The following is a 20,921-nucleotide window of genomic DNA, read 5'->3' as shown; positions in this document are numbered from 1 at the left end:
CTAGGGGAGCGGCAAGTTCTGGACCACAAGTCTTCAGTCCTTGTCGTCATAGCCTTTTGCAGTATCTACTACCTCCAACAATTTCTTCATATCACCTGGAGTGAACTGAATTGGCTGAAGACTGGTATCTTTAATGCTGGGTACTGCTAGAGAAGGCCAAAATGGATCATCCACTTAGCATTTCTGGCTGAAGATTGCTGCAAATACTCAGCCTTATCTTTTGCACTTACATGTCGTGCTCTTCTGTCGACAATAGGGATATTGAGTGAATTCTTTAATTGTCCACCACCATTCACAACTGGATATAGCTAGAGTGCAGAGCTTAGATCTGATCCTTTGGATGTGAGAACGCTTAGCTCTATCTATCATTTGCTGTTTGACATGCATGCAGTCCTGTTTGGTAGCTTCACCAAGTTGACACTTCATTTTCAGGTATATCTGGAGCTGTTACTTCTGGCGTGTCCTCCTGTACTTTTCAGTGAACCAGGGTTGATCGCTAGCTAGATGATAATGGTTGAGTGGGGGATATGCCAGGTCATGAAGTTGCAGATTGTGCTGCTGCTATTGATGACGCACAGTGCTTCATGGATGCCCAGTCTTGAGTTCGGTGTCTGACCCATTTAGCACAGTGCAAGTGCCACACAACACGACTGAGGATATTCTCAGTGTGTACTTTGTCTCCATAAGGACTGTGCGGTGGTCACTCTTACCAAAACTGTCACGGACAGATGCATCCACAGCCCACAGACTGGAAAGAATGAAGACTGGAAATATGTTTTTCCCTCTTGTTGGGTCTCTCACCATCTGCCACAGACCTAGTCCATCAGCCAAGTCCTTTCGGAACAGAGCAGCTCGCTTACTAATGCCAAGGCACTCTTGGTGGGAGACATTGAAATCCCCCACCCAGAGTACATTTTGTGCCCTTGCCACACTCAGGTGCTTTCTCTAAGTGTTGTTCTATAAGGAGAATTCATCAGTCAAGGGGGGGATGGTATTTGGTAATCAGCAGGAGGTTTCCTTGCCCATGTTTAATCTGAAGCCATGAGACTTCATGGGGTCCAGCGTCAATGTTCAGGACTCCAAGGGCAATTCCTTCCTGACTGTATACCACTGCGCCACTACCTCTATTGGGTCTGTCCTAGTGATGAGACGGGACATATGCAAGGATGATGATGGTGGTGTCTGAGACATTGTCCGAAAGGTACAATCCCATGCGTATGACTATGTCAGCTGTTGTTTGACTAGTCTGTGAGACAGCTCTCTCAGTGCTGGTGTTATTGCTGTTGTCTGTTCTGGTGCCTAGGTCAATGCTGGGTGGACCATCCAGTTTCATTTCTTTTTTAAAACTTTGTAATGATTGATACAACTGATGGCTTGCTAAGCCATTTCAGAGGGTAGTTGAGAGTCAACCACACTGTTGTGGGTCTGGAGTCACATTTGGGTCAGACTAGGCGAGGGATTTCCTTCCCTGAACGACATCAATGAGCCAGATGAGTTTTTCTAACAATCCTACAGCGTTTTCACAATCTTCAGTAGAATCTTTATTTCCAGATATATTTTAGTGAATTCAAATTCCACCATCTGCCATGCCAAATTCAAACTCGGGTCCCCAGAACATTAGCTGAGTTTCTGGATTAACAGTCCAGTGATAACACCACTAGGCCATCAACTCTCTGTTTTGAAATTCCTTTCTTTACCCTCTCAACCATCTCTTCATTTTCAGAGATTCGGTGACATTTCAGACGTGGCAAAGGACAATTGTGAAAACATTAGCCTATATTTTCTTTCTACAGAGATTGAGCCTATCATGCGTCTCCAGTACCTGCTGTCTGTGTTTCACATGCCCAATTCATTAAAAAGATTATCGACAGAATAGAAGGCCCCGATTTGAAATGACTTGAATTCCTTTCCCAGCAGCATTTACCTGTTGCAGTTTATAAACAGCTCCAACCCAAGGTTTGATCCTCCCTTCCTGACAGTATTGGACTGCAGACATGATGGACCTAGAGAAGGTTGGGAAATCTTCATGTTGGTATCTTCCCCAATAAACGCCCATGGCTGCCACGTTCTTCAGAAGCAGAAGGTTGGCTGGCACAGACGGTATATTTCCACTAGCAAACCCGACAACCACGATTCTGCCTTCCCATGCTAAGCTGAGACAAATAGATACACAAAACATGAGTCAAATGCCAAGTTCATCTAATCAAGACCATTAACAAAAGACTCACATTCATATTGTGTTTCTCAAGGACATCCCAAAGCACCCAGCAGAAAATGAAGTGCTTTTGAAATATGGTCTCTTTCACAGGGTAAGGAATGCAACAGCCAGTTTGCATTTCTACCAATAGCAACCTACTAATTGGACAGATAAGCTATTGTAATCCTCTTTATTGCCCAAAGTATGGAGAAGATACCCCTTGCTTTTCTATAAAACAATGCCACAGGTCATTCACATTCATCTGAGGGGCAGAGGGAGATCTCTTCACATGAAAAACATTGAAAATAGGGAAAGGAGTAGGCCATTCGACACTTCGTTCAATACGATCACGGATGATCGCTCTTTTTTAATAGTTCTTTCAAGGGATGTGGGCATCACTGGCAAGCCAACATCTGTATCAAATCCCCAATTCCCTTGAACTGAGTAGCTTGCTCAGCCATTTCAGGGGCTGTTTAGAGTCAACCACATCACTGCAGACCTGGTGTCACATGTAAGTCAGACAAGGTAAGGACATCAGATTTCCTTCCTTGAAGGATATTCGTGATCTGGATGGGTTTTTACAACAATCTGTGGCACCTTTACTGAGACTGATTTTTATTAACTGAATTTAACTGACACCAACTGCCATGGGGGGGGGGGGGGGGATGTGAACCCATGTCCTAAGAACATTAGTCCGGGTCTCTAGATTACTTGACAAGTGACATCAACACAATGCATAGTCTCCCTGTGAGTGTCGAGGAGATTGGAAACACCTTAGCAGGTTGTGGAGTTGGAGGAGTTTACAGAAATAGGGATGGATTGAGCTATGGAAGTTTTTAAAAAACATTGATACAAATTTTAGTAGTGAAGCATTGCATAAATGGGAGTCAGTACAGGTTAAGAATTACAGGGATGATAGGTAAACAGGATTTGATGCAAGTTCGAAATTGAAGGAGAAAGAGGAGGCCTGTGTATTGAACCAAATGCCTATTTTCTGTCGGCAGAATTTGGACTCCCTCACCCCAAGGAATAGACCTTGTCTATTCACCCTATCCATGCTCTTAAGATTTTATAAACCTTGAGAAGGTCATCCCTCAGCCTCTGACACTTCAGGGAAAATAGCTCCAGCCTATTCAGCCTCTACCTATAGCTCAAAACCTCCAAACCCAGCAACATCCTTGTAAATCTTTTCTGAACCTTTTCAAGTTTCAGAAATCTGAAATTCAGTTATCTGAAATTACCAAGAAAGGAGATACTTGTCAAAGTGGAAGTGTAGTAGAGGTTCAGTCCACTAATTCTGGTATTTTAGTAAGAAAATACCTTCCATCTATGGCGACAGTTTAAGTGCCACGTTTAGTCTATGTGCTGATCTGCTGTTTCTAGTTACCGAACAATTCCAATGACATAATCGATATTACAATATTATATGGATTGGCTTCATTTATTTCATTGGCAGATGGTCTTTAAAACACAAAGACTGATTAAATAAACCAGGAAAATATGTTGCAGACTTGAGGACATGATAATACCCACCCAAAACTAGGTGTATGGAGTAACAGATTATCTGAAATTACCGAGAAAGGAGGTACTTGTCAAAGTGGGAGTGTAGAAGACGTTCAGCACACTAATTCTAGTCTCCCTGCTCTAGGGAGGATATTCTGAAACTTGAAAGGGTTCAGAAAAGATTGACAAGGATGTTGCCAGGGTTGGAGGGTTTGAGCTATAGGGAGAGGCTGAATAGGCTGGAGCTATTTTCCCTGGAGCGTTAGAGGCTGAGGGATGACCTTCTTGAGGTTTATAAAACCATAAGGGCATGGATAGGGTAAATAGACAAAGTATTTTCCTTGCAGTGAGGGAGCCCAAAACTAGAGGGCATAGGATTAAGGTGAAAGGGCAAAGATTTAAACAGAACCTAAGGGGCAACATTTTCACACAGAGGGTGGTGCATGTATGGAATGAGCTGCCAGAGGAAATGTTGGAGACTGGTACAATTACAACATTTAAAAGGCATCTGGATAGGTATATTAATGTGAAGGGTTTGGAGGGAGATGGGCCAAATGCTGGCAAATGGAACTAGATTTATTTAGGATATCTGGAAGGCATGGATGAGTTGGACTGAAGAACCTGATTCTGTGCTGTACATCTCTATGACTCTATAGTTCCTGGGATGGTGGGACTGTCCTATGAGGAAAGATTGGGCAGACCAGGTCTGTTTCCTCTGGCATTTATTTGGACTGAGAGGTAAATTAGAGGTAATCATACTGAAACTGACAAAATTCCGAAAAGGATAGAAAGTATGTTTCCCCTGGATGGGTAGGGAGACAGTCGCAAAATAAGGTGTTTGCCATATAGCAGGATGAAGAGCAACCTTCTCACTCAGAATCATTGGAATTCTCCATTCCAGAGAGATGTGAATGCTCAATAATTAAGTTCAAGCTAGAAATCAGTAGATCTAAAGATATCAAGGGATATGGAGATAGCACATAAAAATGCTGTGAAGCAGTTGATCAGCTATGATCTACAATAGCAGAGCAGGCTAGAATGGTCTATTGGTGTATTGAAGTAGTGCCATCATGTTGAAAGTAATGCATTGTCTTCTAGTAGCAGTGCTTAATCTTCAAGTTCTTTTGCAATCTAGATAACAGATGCTTGCAATAGTACTGGACCATTTTATTATTTCACAAAATTTCCAACACAAAAACAGGGCCTGACAGTCTATACCAATCATAATGGTTTGCACAAGCTTCCATATATTGAACATCATTTCACTCCATTCGGCATATTCTTGTGATCTTTTACCCTTCCCCTTGTGAGATTCACGTTCTCACCACTCTCTGAACCTCCCAACTGAAAGCTTAGATCAATGGCATATTGTAAGCTGCTTTCAACTTAATGTTCATTGGGCTATGTACAATGCTAAAAGACCATAAATTCTCACCCATGCATGCTGCTGCTGGTCCATCCCACAGTATGATCTTGCCAGTACTTCCTCAACCCAAATCCAGGGCAACAACGACAGATATCACCTGATCCCAGGCTATTTTGTATACTCCACTAACATTTAGCTGACTCATTGAGGTTGGTACATGCATTGGCAGCCCAGTGGGGACTCCTGAATATTCAATCCCCTCAGACCTACTCCCATCCTGATGAGGAATAGCCTGGCATCTGACAGATCGCTTCCTGTAGCTGTGACAGAGATCACAGTAGACTGCGGGAAAACCAGTGTTTCACTGTTACAACTTGCTACCCTTTGTTGGACTTAACACTCAATCACACTCGACAGCAATGAAAATACCTGCTGAAGGCATCCTTGAATATATCTCCTCCAACAGCATCGAAGACCACGTTCACCCCTTTGTTTGCAGTCAGCTTTTTCACCTCCTCCTTCACGTTCTTTGTAGTATAATTGATGCTTGCCACAGCACCCTTCTGCACTGCTAGTTCACACTTCTCATCCGTCCCAGCAGCTGCTATGACCTACAAAGAGAAAGCAGGACTATTGTTGGTCATGTACTCAATGCTGGGACAGCTCAGAAGCCAACTTTTAAACTTGGTCCATTGTACTCGTTTTGATGAGACCACTAAAATTGTGGAAATTTAATCTGATTTATGAACAAGAAGAATTAGAACAAAGCCGAAACGCACAACCACCCGCCTATTTTTGAGAAAGAAGCACAAAATCATGTTTGATTCAGGATACACAGAAAATGAATTCAGTTTGTGAATTAGGAGTTGCATTTCTTATTTTCCCAAAGTATTTTCAGTAGCCAGAAGAACAGGCGATGAAGTGAAATGGAAATGTCAAACTAGACCAAATACTCTTATTTGACTGGCACATTGTCAGGACCCGGACAACAACTCATCAGGTGCCAGTTACTCAGAGTAGTTGAAGAATATTGCACTGATGCATTTAATGGGAAATCAGGCAAGCCCATAAGGGAGATAGGAATAGTATGTAGATAGGGTAAGATGAAATAAACTGAATGAAGCTTTTCAGCAGTGTAAACACAAGCTATTACTCTGCTTTAAATTCTATGTAATAATTCACAGCATTTTTATCACATCTGCTGGGAACATGGTTTCACACAAATGACCAATGGGGAGGAAAATGAATGGTGATAATTGCTGCTGTTGGAAGAATGACATGAGGGATTTCAGGAGATTTCTGTGCTCAACTTCAAATGATGCCTTGAGATTTGTAACGTCTGCCCAACTGATCAGGACAGGTACACTTCATTCAAAACACAACGCTTCCAGTTTGCCTTTTCATGGAGCATTGATAGTGTGAGGCATCCAATCTTTCCTTGCTCACCGTCTTCCTATATTCATATCAGGGCTGACTTCTATTGAAAAGCACTAAACTGCCATGCTATTCAGCCATAATGTAACTTTGTTCTGAGCATCTTAAGCCCTGGGATGAGAACAATATATGCGTAGGTGTTTACACGCGTGTTTACTTTTCATATCCTCTTCTGTGAGGACAATGCCACTTCGGAAGATGGTAAATGCAAGGCTGGCCATTTATAGAAACACACGTGATAAACAAACAGTGTCATACCTTAGTGTTTAGAATATGGGATGCAAAATCCACAGCTGCAAGTCCAGCTGCACCAGCGGCTGCCGTAACAAGAACCGTCTCCCTGAAAAATATCAACAGAAGCAAGGAGGAGCAAATGTGAAATTAGAGCAGGGTCGTTCAGCAATGAAATCAGCAAACAAATTATAAACAGTAAAGAATTTGTGTTTGTATGGGATCTAAAAAGAACTGGATTATCTGTCAAAGTCTAACATAGACATATGAGAAGATATCACAATAATTGTTATCAGTATTTCATGAGAAGTAAGTTTCAGCAAGTGTCTGAATTTAAGACAGTGATCACCCGGAACTCTCATTCCCAAACTGCCGAGACGTTGTGTGCATTTTGTCACTGTGTCATCGTGGGTTGGCTGATCATGCTCAACGTGTGGTGAGTGATCACAGACAGGGAAAATGGAGGGGACACTCTAACCACTGTATTCTTAGAGGCACGTGATCGCCATCCAGTGACACTTGCTGAAAATTGCATGTGTGAGAACGTTTAAGACTTCCTCCTTCCTTCCTCATCCCTACTTCCCACTAATCCCAGTGAATCCCCCCCTTGAGTAAGTGATGGCAGAATGGTAATATTCAGAATCAAGAATCCCACGCTGATGTTCTGGAGATGTGGGTTCAAAATCCACCTTGGCAGATGGTGATTATTTGAATTCAACACAAAGAAGCCCTGAAATTAAAAGTTAGGCTAATAGTGACGATGCAATCACTACTGATTGTTGTAAAATCCCATCCGATTCATTAATGCCTTTTAGTGAAGTAAATCTGCCAGCGTTACTTGGTATAGTCTGTGTGTGACTCCAGAACTACAGCAATGAAGTTCACTTTTAACTATCCTCCAGGGAATTAGGGATGGGCAATAAAGGCTGATCTGCCCAGCACCATGGACAAATAAAAAGTAATAATTTATCTCAGTGCTAGTATCTGTGCTCACTCAATACCAACAGTTGTTCACTGTGGTACTAGAGCAGAAACTATGCCCAGTGTTGCAGAAAAGATACATGGACGTAGGGGTTAAGTTATAAGGACAAATTATGCAAATTAGACCTGTTTTCTCTCGAATCACAGAATCCTTACAGTGTCAAAACAGGCTCTTTGGCCCAATAAGTCCACACCAACCCTCTGAAAAGTAACCCATAACCCTACTATCCTTCCTTCACCTATGACTAATGCACCTAACCTACATATTCCTGAACACTATGGGCAATTTAGCATGGCCAATTCACCTAACCTGCACATCTTTGGATTATGAGAGGAAACTGGAGACCCGGAGGAAACCCATGCAGACACGGGGAGAATGTGCAAACTCCACACAGACAGTCGTCTGAGGCTGGAATCGAACCTGAGTCCCTGGTGCTGTGAAGCAGCGCTGATAACCACTGAATCAAAGTGCCACCTGAATCGAAGTCTTCAAGATATTAACATAAAAAGGTCGGGTAGATAACTATTTCCACTGGTTGAGGATTCTAGAATTAGGGGGCATTGTTTGAGAATTATGGCCAGACCATTCAGGAGAGATGTTAAATGTTTGGAATTCTCTTCCCCCAAACAAAAATAGATGCTAGGTTAGTTGTTGATTTTACATCTGAGATAGATACATTTTTGTTAGATAAAGGCATTAAGGGATATGTGCCAAAAGCAGGTACATGGAGTTAGGCCACAGATCCACCATAATCTCACTGAATGGCAGAACAGGTGCAAGGGCTGAAAGGACCATCGGAACAGGAGTAGGCCAATGTCCTAAAAAAGAGAAAGATAATAGAACTACATTGGAAAAGATGCTGGACTCCAAGCATAACCTTCAGGAGAGGGAGAACATCATAGAAAAATACATCTGAGCCAGTAGCGAGATTAATAGTTAATCTGGCGGGGAATTACACTACAATCTCACAGTGGGGTGGATTTTTAAAATTTCACACAACACAAATTTTTAAACATGGCAGGGCACGTTAACTCTTCACTGCTCTCTGAAATGGCCAAGCAAATTCACCCTTTCAAGGGTAACAAGGGATAGGCAATAAATGCCATCTCAGCCAGTGATGTCTACATCCCATGAATGAATAGTAAAAAATGCTGTTTAAAAAATCAAGAGAATTCCTGGATTTTATAGAAAAGGAGGCTCAAGAGCACAAAAGCAAAACAAAGTGATATTAAACATCATTATAAATCAGTAGTTAGGCCTTGGCTGGATAGCATGTCTAATTCTTGAAAGCACACTTCGGACATTAGAGGGACATTAAAGGGACAGGAGGATGTTAGAACGCAGAGATTCTCCAGAAAGGTGCCGGGGCTGAAGGACTACAGTGTATGGGTGAGATCTGAGGATATGCTCCTAAAAATTATTTAATAGAGGTATTCAAAAATCTACAGTAGACAAGGACCAGTAATCAGAGAAGACAGATTTAAGTTATTTGTCAAAAAATCTCATGGGGGATTGAGAAGATATTTTTTATTTTTCTGTGATAATTGTATATTATAGAAGCAGATTTAGTGGCAGCTTTCAAAGAGGATATATATTTGACAATGAAACATTTACAATGATATGACTGAAGAGCAAGAGAGCAAGCCTAAGGGATAGCACAATCATTAAATACCAAATATCCTCCTTTAAGCTGCAGTAATCTAAACATTGCCTTGACGGATAAGACAAAAAGAAGAAAACTACAAAATACTGGGAACTGAAAAAGGATTAGAAATGGTATACTTGACTCGTAGCTTCGTCTGCGCTTGAGAGGAAGAGAGACGGGCTGTTTGGGGTGCAGAGTTTTCTTCACAACTTGCAGCAAAGAGAGATCAAAAGTAGAGACAGGCGAAAAAAAACAATTGTGTTTTCCAAGTGCTCTTCACCAGCAGCACAGTACATTGTCTGTTGACAATCACATAGAAGTTGCACTAAAACAAAATACAGTGGCATCTCACCCTGGCCTTGTCTTTGCTCGGTGCTGCAGTGCCAGAATCACCGTGCCATATGAAACTGGTAAGGTAGCAGCCACCTCGTAGGGGACCTCTTCTCCAATGGGCCACAGCATCTGCAGGGATTTCAGGCAAGTCAGTCTGCACGTTAGTCATGTGTGTAACCGAGCAGGAGGCAGTTGGGTGAAATATGTATATACTGCCTCTTGCTCGATTACACACCATACTCCATTAAGGCATTTCCTGATTTTCTCCCTCTCCGCTCTTGTATAATGTTAATTCTCTAGTGATTCATTCACCATCCTGAACTTTAAATGCAAACAGGCTATGCAACTATTGAAAACTCACACGCTATCTGCTTTCTAACAGAGGTAACCGGATTATAGTCAACAGCAGGACCCCCAGTGTCTTTTCCGGCACTCAGGTTGGATAGGTTGTCAAGGCCAATTGAAACACCATCACTGTTGTGTAGAGTAGCACCCTGGAGTAACTCAGTACAAACTCAAAGCATCTTCAGTGACCAGATTGTGTGGGGCTGCATGAGACGCTGTACTAGTCATTTCCAACTGTGTATTTTGACATCTCTGTGGATCATCATTAGCAATGCTCAGAAGACTGAACAAACAGAGATACCTGATGTCTTGAAACGGGTATAGCTGGATAAATCCCCAGGACCTGATCAGGTGTACCCGAGAACTCTGTGGGAAGCTAGAGAAGTGATCGCTGGGCCTCTTGCTGAGATATTTGTATCATCGATAGTCACAGGTGAGGTGCCGGAAGACTGGAGGTTGGCAAACGTGGTGCCACTGTTTAAGAAGGGCGGTAAAGACAAGCCAGGGAGCTGTAGACCTGTGAGTCTGACCTTGGTAGTGGGCAAGTTGTTGGAGGGAATCCTGAGGGACAGGATGTACATGTATTTGGAAAGGCAAGGACTGATTAGGGATAGTCAACATGGCTTTGTGCATGGGAAATTATGTCTCACAAACTTGACTGGGTTTTTTGAAGAAGTAACAAAGAGGATTGATGAGGTCAGAGCAGTAGATGTGATTTATAAGGACTTCAGTAAGGCGTTCGACAAGGTTCCCCATGGGAGACTGATTAGCAAGGTTAGATGTCATGGAATACAGGGAGAACTAGTCATTTGAATACAGAACTGACTCAAAGGTAGAAGACAGAGGGTGGTGGTGGAGGGTTGTTTTTCAGACTGGAGGCCTGTGACCACTGGAGTGCCACAAGGATCGATGCTGGGTCCACTACTTTTTGTCATTTACTTAAATGATTTGGATGCGAGCATAAGCAATACAGTTAGTAAGTTTGCAGATGACACCAAAATTGGAGGTGTAGTGGACTGCGAAGAGGGTTATCTCACATGACAACTGGATCTTGACCAGATGGGCCAATTGGCTGAGAAGTGGCAGATGGAGTTTAATTCAGATAAATGTGAGGTGCTGCATTTTGGGAAAGCAAATCTTAACAGGACTTATACACTTAATGGTAAGGTCCTAGGGAGTGTTGCTGAACAAAAAGACCTCGGAGTGCAGGTTCATAGCTCCTTGAAAGTGGAGTCCTAGGTAGATAGGAAGTGAAGAAGGCGTTTAGTTTGCTTTCCTTTATTGGTCAGAGTATTGAGTACAGGAGTTGGGAGGTCATGTTGGGACTGCACAGGACATTGGTTAGGCCATTGTTGGAATATTGCATGCAATTTTGATCTCCTTCCTTTCAGAAAGATGTTGTGAAACTTGAAAGGGTTCAGAAAAGATTTACAAAGATGTTGCCAGGGTTGGAGGATTTGAGCTACAGGGAGAGGCTGAACGGGTTGGAGCTGGTTTCCTTGGAGCGTTGGAGGTTGAGGGGTTACCTTATAGAGGTTTATAAAATTATGAGGGGCATGGATAGGGTAAATAGGCAAAGTCTTTTCCATGGAGTTGGGGAGTCCAGAACTAGAGGGCATAGATTTAGGGTGAGAGGGGAAAGATATAAAAGAGATCGAAGGGGCAACTTTTTCATGCAGAGGGTGGTACGGGTATGGAATGAGCTGCCAGAGGATGTGGTGGAGGCTGGTACAATTGCAACATTTAAGAGGCATTTGGATGGGTATATGAATATGAAGGGTTTGGAGGAATATGGGCTGAGTGCTGGCAAGTGGGACAAGATTGGGTTGGGATATCTGGTCGGCATGGACAGATTGGACCGAAGAGTCTTTTTCCATGCTGTACATCTCTGTACATCTCTTTTAAATCATAAAACCAATATTCTTAATAAATCATTCTTGTTCTACCACCGCATTCATCCACCAAAAGATATATTAAGTCACTAATCCCTGACAAAAGAACTTCAATGATAAACCCTTTTGATGTGCAATACCACTTACCGTGTGGTCAACAACGCACTGTTCTGCCATTGCCCCAAAGTAACTCACACCAATCACACGGTCTCCCTGAACAGAAATGTCATATGTTAGGAGAACTTGTGCTGCATACTATTCAGAAACTGTTATAAGGCATGCCAGCACTCCAATACACAGAGTACTGGAGAATAGTTTACAGGCAAGGAAAACAATTCCAATCTAATTAGTCAGATATATCTAGGCAGATATTTCTCTTCAATAAATGTTTACTCAGACTGATATTTTCGAAATGTTATAATCAAATTACTGGTGTGGTGTTGCTGTGACAAACCATCTCTGTTTAAAAATGTAATTAATAGTAATACTGGATAAAGTGTTACTTATCAAACATGAAGTGAGAAATAATACAGACATCATTATGCCCAGTCTAGTTAGAAAAAGCATCAAAAATGACAAGTTTATGAAAATTCATATGTACGAAAGAGTTAGAAGCAGAAATAGGTCAATTGGTGCTTTGAGCCTGTTCCATTAATTAGGGGTAAAATATGGGACGCTCCAGTCAGAACTGCTCTGCTCTCCGGTTCCTTTTCTTTTTTTTCTCTCCTCTTTATAGCCTATTGTCTATCTCCCCCCCAACCTGCAACCATCTGAGTAGTCGACCTTACCTGGAGAGTGGAGTTGAGGGAGACGGGTTGCAGCCGGAGCTCAGGCAGAAGCAGAGAGCACGGGGGCTGAGTCCTGTGGTGGCAGGTGGTGAGCAGGGGCAAGGCCCCATGCAGTGAGAGCAGGCTGATGCCTGCAGTAGTGGCAGGACAGTCACAGACTGGAGCCAGAGCAGCGGCCAAACGAGTCCTGGGTGGAGGCCGGCATGTGGAGGCAACATGGCCTTGTGTTCTGGGGCCGATAGGCACAAATTCATGTTGGAAGGGGTCTGGAACCTAAGTAATTTATGGTCACTTCTACTATCATTCTGGACTTTTTAAATTCTGTTCCTATGCTAACCTTTATTTTTTTACTCTGTAACAACACTTAAAGTATCTGTATCTAGTTACTCTGTACCTAAGATGGTGCCAAGAGGCAACATTACAAACTTTTCACTGCACTCATTTGAGTGCACATCACAATAAAGGCAATTCTATCCTATTCTGGATGATCTGGTTGTGGTGTCAACTCCACTTTCCAGTCTGACCCCTCTCAGGGATCTCCCCTTCTTTGACTTTTCTTCTTCACTCTTGAAGGCACTGACTCTCACTTGGGAATTGTTCCACAGATTAGATTCGATTCCCTACAGTATGGAAACAGACCCTTTGGCCCAACAAGTCCATACCGACCCTCAAAGAGTAACCCATCCAGACCCATTCCCCATATTCACCCCTATGGGCAGTTTAGCATGACCAGTTCACCTGACCTGTACATCTTTGGATTGTGGGAGGAAACCGGAGCACCAGGAGGAAACCCATGCAGACACAGGGAGAATGTGCAAACTCCACACAGTCAGTTACCCAAGGCAGGAATCGAACTTGGGACCCTGGCTCTGTGAGGCAGCAGTGCTAACCACTGAGCCACCGTGCTGCCCATCTAATAGGGCTAAGAGATACTATTAGCCCTCTAGCAATCCATTCAAATGCCCATTCTTAATGTGATGTTACCTGTTAGATGTGGAGGGTACTGCATCTGCTTATAAGAACTTTCAAAAATGCACATTGTCCATCAGGGATCTAATGGATTGTCTTTGGAAACAGGAGCGCTGGAAGATTCCACCCATCCTCAGCCACTTCTCACCCTAGTCTAGGGCCACTGACAAAATGCAGACTCTGTAAGGACTGATAAGGGCCAGGAAACAAATGTTGAAACTCGTACCAGTTCAGTACCAACCACACAAAGCACACAGTGCCAGCAAATACACCAGAGAAATGCAAAGCCTCAGAATACACCATTAAACACTCACCTGGCGAATCGCTGTGACATTAGGACCAACCTCCAGCACAGATCCTGTAAACTCCATTCCTGTTTAAAAAAAAAAAGTGTTTTTGTCTGATGAAGCAACTAATCCTGGGAGTTCGATTTTATCCGCTAATGACAGCAGCGTTGACTTACACGTTTTGATTGCCTGTCTTTCAAACACGGGATGAAAGTGGGATTGGACAATTACAGCCTATCCACTAAAGCCAAAATAAATCTATAACTCTGCCAACATCCTCAATCAAATTATCCAACAGATCTTGAATGAGACTGAGGGCATCTCCCCCAGAAGAGAGAAGATCTTTCAAAGTGTTCAGCTCCCCGTGACTTAAGTGTTTCTTAATATTTGTCCTAAACTTTCAACAATTTTCTCTCACTCTTTCTTGTCCTACTATCCCAAAAGATTTTGAAGAGGCTCTCCAGATTAAATTTCTGAATATTGTGCACAGGTCCTTCCCCTCTTATTGACCTCCTTTCAAAATTAAAACAGCTTAATTGTTCTCGGACCTGTCCTGCCAGGGGGTTAAATCTTCCCTCCCTGTTCACTCCCAAAGACCTTTCCACTTCTGACTCTGTCGGCTGGATGGTAGGGGGAGAAACTAAACACCAACATCATTCCACCATATTTATTCCGTGCCATGACTAAAGGGAAGAGGAGCAGATCAGACACCCATGAGTCCAAACTTCCCACATTAGGTGAGCAGCCAACTTCTGAGAAGCAGCCAAAAGCAGCCAAGCCGAAAAGAATAAAAAGAAGCAGAGTCCAGATCCCTTCACCTAATGTTGACCGTCATTTTGGCATCAAGGTAGATCTTGAGGTGGCTTCTGTGGCGTCTTCAGCAGCAAAGTGGTCTGACCCGAAATTCCAATGACCCACAATTCAACGGCTTCGATACTGGCTTTCTGCAGCCGTGGAAAATGTGGTTTCTGTCTTTGTTGTGACTTTGGGAATCCATGAGCCATGAACTGAACAAAGATGGACTCTGTCTTAATTGATTCCTGTTATTTATATAGGTACCAGAGTATGGTGACTTAAACACTTTTCACTGTAATTTTTTGTAAAAATGCAAGCGACAATAAATTACTATTCTCCTACTCTATTCCATTTTTTCCATCCAAGTCATGGACTTTCCAGAATCCTTCCCCATATATGAAGTCTCCCCATCTGGCTCTACCTTCTAGTGTTTTCCCGAACCCAGACGATCATGGTGACATTGTAGCTATCGCCAAACTACAAATTCAACCGGCTCCTCACTCTACTGAGCATCTCTTTAATTTGCTCAGTGCCTCTCAGCACTCATTTAAAATCCTGGTTCTCTACTGCTCACTCAAATACCATGCCAAATCTCTCAGAAATATCATCATTGCTCCCTTCCTTGGACTTCCCATCTTTACTGACTTTACCTTCCGTCTTAATTCATTATGATTTTTTTTTAAAAAGAGTTCATTTTCTCCATGTCAGCCACAGCTCAGTTAGAAACATGCTCTCGTCTCTAAGTTACAAGGTTTTGGGTTCAAGTCCCGTTCCAAGCCTTGACTGGTAAATGATTGAAGGACTGTTGCATTGTCAGAAGCACTGTCTTTAAGATGAGATATTAAACTGAAGTCCATCTGCCCTCTCAGTAGTTTCATAGATTATTCAGGTCATAATAGGTTGCGGTTAATTGGATCTTGCTGTGTACATATTGGCTGTCATGTTTCCTACATTAGAACTGTGACAGTCCTCGATAGTGGTGAATGGGCCTGTTAAAGTGCAAAACATGTATTTATTCTCATGTGGTCTTCATTATGGATTACAGATAATTCTCTACTCTCAACCCATCACCCTCCCCAACCTCATTACCCCTGAACCTTATTATATCTCTCCCAACCCCATTACCCCCAATCCCATTGCACCCCTCCCAACCTCCTTATTCCTCAACCCCACTATATCCAATGTAATCCCTTTACCCTCCAATCCTCTTAAATCTTATCTGATTCCTTTACCCACAACCTCATTGCATCTTTCCCAACCCATTCACCTCTCCCAACACCATTACCCTCCCCAACCCCATTAGGTTCCTCCCACATTTGGCAAACATTTTCTCCCAATCATCTAGACCTACATTTTCTAAATCCCACCTACTTCTATTAGGATTTCCATTCATCCCAATATTTCTACAATTCATCCTCTGGTCATCTCCACTTTTGTCATCCTCATCCCCATTCAAATAATTTATCTCCCTCATCTTGATCATTGTCCCAAAATGTAGTCCTTATCTTTGCTCCCTTACATCAAAGGACACAAACATAAGATATCTTTAGAGGGGGAAAATCTTCAAATCTCTGCAAGGGCAAAACCCTCCCTACCTCTGTACTGACTTGTAGCCTTCAAATGTAAAGACATTTGCACTCTTCCAATTCTGGTCTCTTGAGTCTGCCTTACATTGGTCATTATTCCACTGGTGGCCATGACTTCAGTTGTCTATATCCTAAGCTCTAGAACTGCTAACAGTAAAGACATTGTGGCAAAGTGGGACTGTCACTCGTCTAGGAATCCAGGGGCCCAGGCCAATTGCTCTAGACACTGGTTCAAATCCCAGCTGATGGAAATTAAATTCAACAAAGAAATCGGAAGATGAAAGCTGGTCTCATTAATCATCAATTGTTGTAAAACTCATGTGGTTCATTAATGTCTTTTCTTAAGAGAAGGGAGTCTGCTGTCCTAACCTGGTCTGGTCAACACTCCACTCCAGATTAACAATAAAGTGGTTGACTTTTAACTGACCCTGAAATGGCCTAGCGAGTTGTTCAGTGCAATTGGAGTTGACAGCTACATGCACATGAAATTTACCTTCAAAAATTCTTTCCCAAATTCTCTTCCTTTTTCCACCTCACTCTTCTCCTTTAAGACACTTGAAGTGTCGTTTTCTTTTTCAAATTCATGCAGGCCAGAAACTGCTGAGTAAATTTCAAACATATCCCTGCCACAAATTTCACATGGGCTTAGGTTTGCTTCAAATGGGCAGGCTCAAGGTGCACCCAAGTGCACACCAAATGGTATTAAACTTCTGAACTCCAGATCCAAACAAGAAGGTAACATCTGTTATTCTTATGAGACCAAGGCTGGCTTTACCTGGAGTGAAGGGAACCAGAGGTTGCTCTTGATACAGTCCCCGGCATACCAGAAAATCAGCAAAGTTCACACCGCAGTAATGAACATCCACACGCACCTAATGTCAAAAAGCAAGGCATTTTCAGTCAAAAAGAATCAACATTGATGTACAAGGGTGTAAAGATCTGAAATGTTTAATACCAAGGAATGCCTGAAACAACGATCTTGTATGCCTAAATCTTCCTGGCAATATTGTTTATGAAGTCATATCTTACTTCCAAATGTGACTATTGATCTTGCTTGCTTGAAAAAGTCTTCCAATTTTACAGTAATAGTGGAGCAGCTACTTTATGTCATGCCTGGAGGGTTTTTCGACATTTTTTGGGTGAAAGTTATGGATTTCTGTTTTCTGTAGATGAATTGGAGAATTCCCACCTCTTCTGCTGCTTCTCTGGATGAATCCCACAACTAATGGATGAATAAACAATTCCCACTTTCCTAATGACTTGACTGAATGAATCCCACAACGAATGTGTTCATAACCATTCCTGTTTTAATCATAACTGTTTCTGGCTGATTCCTGCTGTCTTCAGCTCCAATACTAATTCATCCCCTTCCTCCACCCTTTTTATTACATTAGATTACTTACAGTGTGGAAACAGGCCCTTCGGCCCAACAAGTCCACCCCGACCCGCCGAAGTGCAACCTACCCAGACCCATTCCCCTACATTTACCCCTTCATCTCATACTACGGGCAACATAGCATGTTGCCAATTCACCTAACCTGTACATTTTTGGACTGTGGGAGGAAACCCACGCAGACACAGGGAGAATGTGCAAACTCCACACGGTCAGTCGCCTGAGGTGGGAATTGAACCCAGGTCTCTGGCGCTGAGAGGCAACAGTGCTAACCACTGTGCCACCCTTCTTTTTCAATAGCTTTCTCAGATTACCCTATAATTTGTAGTTATTCACATGAGCAATATACCCTGCATTAAATTGTAAGGAGCTGCCTGAGTTTACCCTGAAGGTTGTAGTTTTTAAAAATTTTATTTGTATGACCTTAGTAAAGTCTCACAACTTACTTTTTCTATTTCACCTTCTCTGCATAGGTTTCAAGCCAATTATTGCTTTAATTCCGACTTTGTGATCTTCCTGGGTCTGCAATCACTTTTCGAATTGCTCCGATGGCCCTTGGTTTTCCCTTACACTACCCATGCCTTCTGATGCACGTTTACTGTGGCAACAATGATTAATCTGAGCTGAGTGTACCTCTAACTTTCCCAGTCCACAACTCTGTGCCAATTTTTGTAAAGTTTTCCCTTGTCCACCAGGGACTTTAACTTTACCCACAGAGCTTGTTCACTCTCTAGCTGAACCTCGATTCGGAACTGCTCCTACAGATCAGTGGCACCCAATGCCGTTTGTATCTGCATTGGAGTAACCACACTTCCTTCTGAAAATAGTTCCTAACTCTCATGCTGCAGTGCATCTCTAACAGGGTCTGAAGTGCTTTTACCATTATTCACTGTACACTGTTGAATCTTGCCAATAACTGCTCCTTTGTTGGGTTCTTAAATATTCTGCTCTTTCTGCTGCTGACTGTCTGCATGAGCAGAGTTTGACGCTATCTTCAAACCTCCATTTCTACAAGCACACTACAGCTAAATTGAAACCTTATCACTGTTCAGCATGTTGGATGATGCCATCTGCACTCTTGCTCACCATGAAGTCAGTTTAATGCCCCCATCCTCTTATATAGTTAGATCCAGACGGCCTGCTTAGTTTATTGTGGTAGAGGAAAACTACTTGGACATGTAACAAGAGGCTCTTCGCTTAAACAAAATATATTTCTTTTTAAGAACTATGTACAAGTTAAATTGTATGAGAAGACATTGTTACAAAGGCTAGGAATTCCACAAGATCCTAAGCTGTTCTCCCACCAAGTCCGTATGATGTCATCGTAGTGGAAGGGGTTTAACAAACCGCTCAGTCTTAACTCTTTCAGTCACTGACACTCTTACACACCTCCAATGAATCATACAGCATTATCAAGCCATTTGTCTCAGTCAGTATCTCCTGTTCATATCATGCATCTCGGCACGTCTACATTACCACATAGTGCCTCCAGTCCTACATAACATCAGGCCAACATGTCTCCACCAACACCAGCACTCTCGCCCCCTCAACCCCATGTCAAGTACCATTAACTGGTTTCTAACAACCACTTGACTCGACAGTCTCAGTAAGCAGTTCTCTCAGATCAGTCAAAATATTATAACAAATAAATCAGGTATGAAGCAGCTTTCATGTTATTTTGTTTCATTAATCAGGTTAATTCTGCAACCTAGCTCATGGGCAATAAATGACAAATCTCATTTATGATAATGTCTGAATTTAGATCAGACTGACGGCTAACAACTATTTAAAGTACTTTGCATTTATCTGACCAAAGCAACTTACTTCAGTGGATTTGAGTGGAAGTAAAGGCAGCTTCTGGATCACCAATGGTTTCTTCAGCTCAGTGCACACTGCTGCTTGGTACGAAAGGCCAGAGTCTTTGGCACTGCTCATATAAGTTGCTGCCAGTCCAGTTATTTTCCTTGCTAAACAATTCCTCCTATGCAAAAGAGCTAAGTATTACAATCAATCTAGCACAGAAACAATGAATATGAAACTAAACCCATTAGCAATGTCAGCCCCACTAACTCAAATAGCATTTTACTGCAGGAGGACAATCAGGGTTGCAATGATGAAGCCAGGTGTGTATAAGCAGAAACAATTTCATTTGACAAAAAAGACCAAAACACATCATAGTGTCCGTTTTTCAATCCTATCCATCCACTGCTGCTCTTTTCTTTCAGGGTCAATACTCAGCCAGAGGCCGCGGCTGAGGTTAACGCAAAGATAAAATATTGTCACTTCACACATGATATGTTTTGGGATCCAAAAATAAGTGGAGCTTTCAAGACTGAGATAGATTGGTTTTTGTTCATAAATTTGGAAGTTTTTTTATCTAATAGGTAAAGGAAAGGCAGGTCAACTCCAATCTCTGGAGGTTACTTCCTGTGTCCCGAATTATTATAAGTGCAAGAAATGTCATCAACTGCAGCAGCTCATGCTTCAGGTTTTGTCACTGCAGCACATTTGTCAGGCTAAGAACTTTTGTAGAGAGAGTAGGTATAGTGGTAGTCATCCTGCAGTTTCAGAGAGAGGAACTGGGTGCTCCCAGAAGAAATATCCAAGCAGTGCAGGAGTACTCCGAGGACACTTCACTATACAAACAGTATCCAGTCCTGTCATTGAAGGTGATCATGCTTCACACGGACATTGCAGGCAGAAGCCTGTCCAGGACAACTATGCTGCCTCAGCTCTAATGGCTCAAAAGTCATAGGAAATCTGATTGTTAGAGATACAGGCTGGCATTTCTGTGGACATAGGCATGAATTCAGGATGGTATGTTGCCTCCCTAATACTGTCATGAACACAGAGTACCACTGGGTGGGTTGGTGGTAGGGTGGGAGGAACGCAGGAGAAATGGGTTATGGCCCACATTGATACCGATAATGTTGGTGGAGACAGGGATGTGATCCTGCAGTCAGAAACTAGCAAGCTAGCTAGGAAATTAGCAAGCAGAGTTAAAAGTAGTAATTTCTGGATTACTTAGTGTAAGAGGATAAAGCAGATGAATACATAGATAGAGAGATAGTGAAAGACGGAGGGACTTTGAAGTCAGTTCTGAGGAGACCTGTCCACGCTGGATGGATTGCACCTACACAGCTCTAGCTCAAATTTCCTTGCAGGGTGTTTTGCT

General features: G+C 42.5%; 1 protein-coding gene across 3 annotated transcripts in view; it reads right to left on the bottom strand.

The window, feature by feature from the left end:
- The window catches only part of gtpbp3 (GTP binding protein 3, mitochondrial), a 45,253-nt gene that overhangs the window by 13,120 nt on the left and 11,212 nt on the right, over positions 1-20,921 (bottom strand). For all 3 annotated transcript variants that reach the window (XM_060830089.1, XM_060830087.1, XM_060830088.1), the window contains exons 2-9: positions 19,571-19,727; positions 17,129-17,225; positions 14,000-14,058; positions 12,076-12,141; positions 9,711-9,820; positions 6,759-6,840; positions 5,496-5,677; positions 1,925-2,153 (exon numbers count right to left, since the gene is read on the bottom strand). In XM_060830089.1, the coding sequence (XP_060686072.1) occupies positions 1,925-2,153; positions 5,496-5,677; positions 6,759-6,840; positions 9,711-9,820; positions 12,076-12,141; positions 14,000-14,058; positions 17,129-17,225; positions 19,571-19,681 (936 nt within the window). In that variant the 5' untranslated portion in view covers positions 19,682-19,727. The remainder of the gene's footprint in view (positions 1-1,924; positions 2,154-5,495; positions 5,678-6,758; positions 6,841-9,710; positions 9,821-12,075; positions 12,142-13,999; positions 14,059-17,128; positions 17,226-19,570; positions 19,728-20,921) is intronic.

This window comes from Hemiscyllium ocellatum, chromosome 9 (genome assembly GCF_020745735.1).
Source record: "Hemiscyllium ocellatum isolate sHemOce1 chromosome 9, sHemOce1.pat.X.cur, whole genome shotgun sequence".
NCBI classification, from domain to species: Eukaryota; Metazoa; Chordata; class Chondrichthyes; order Orectolobiformes; family Hemiscylliidae; genus Hemiscyllium; species Hemiscyllium ocellatum.
This window is presented reverse-complemented; position numbering and strand designations above follow the sequence as displayed.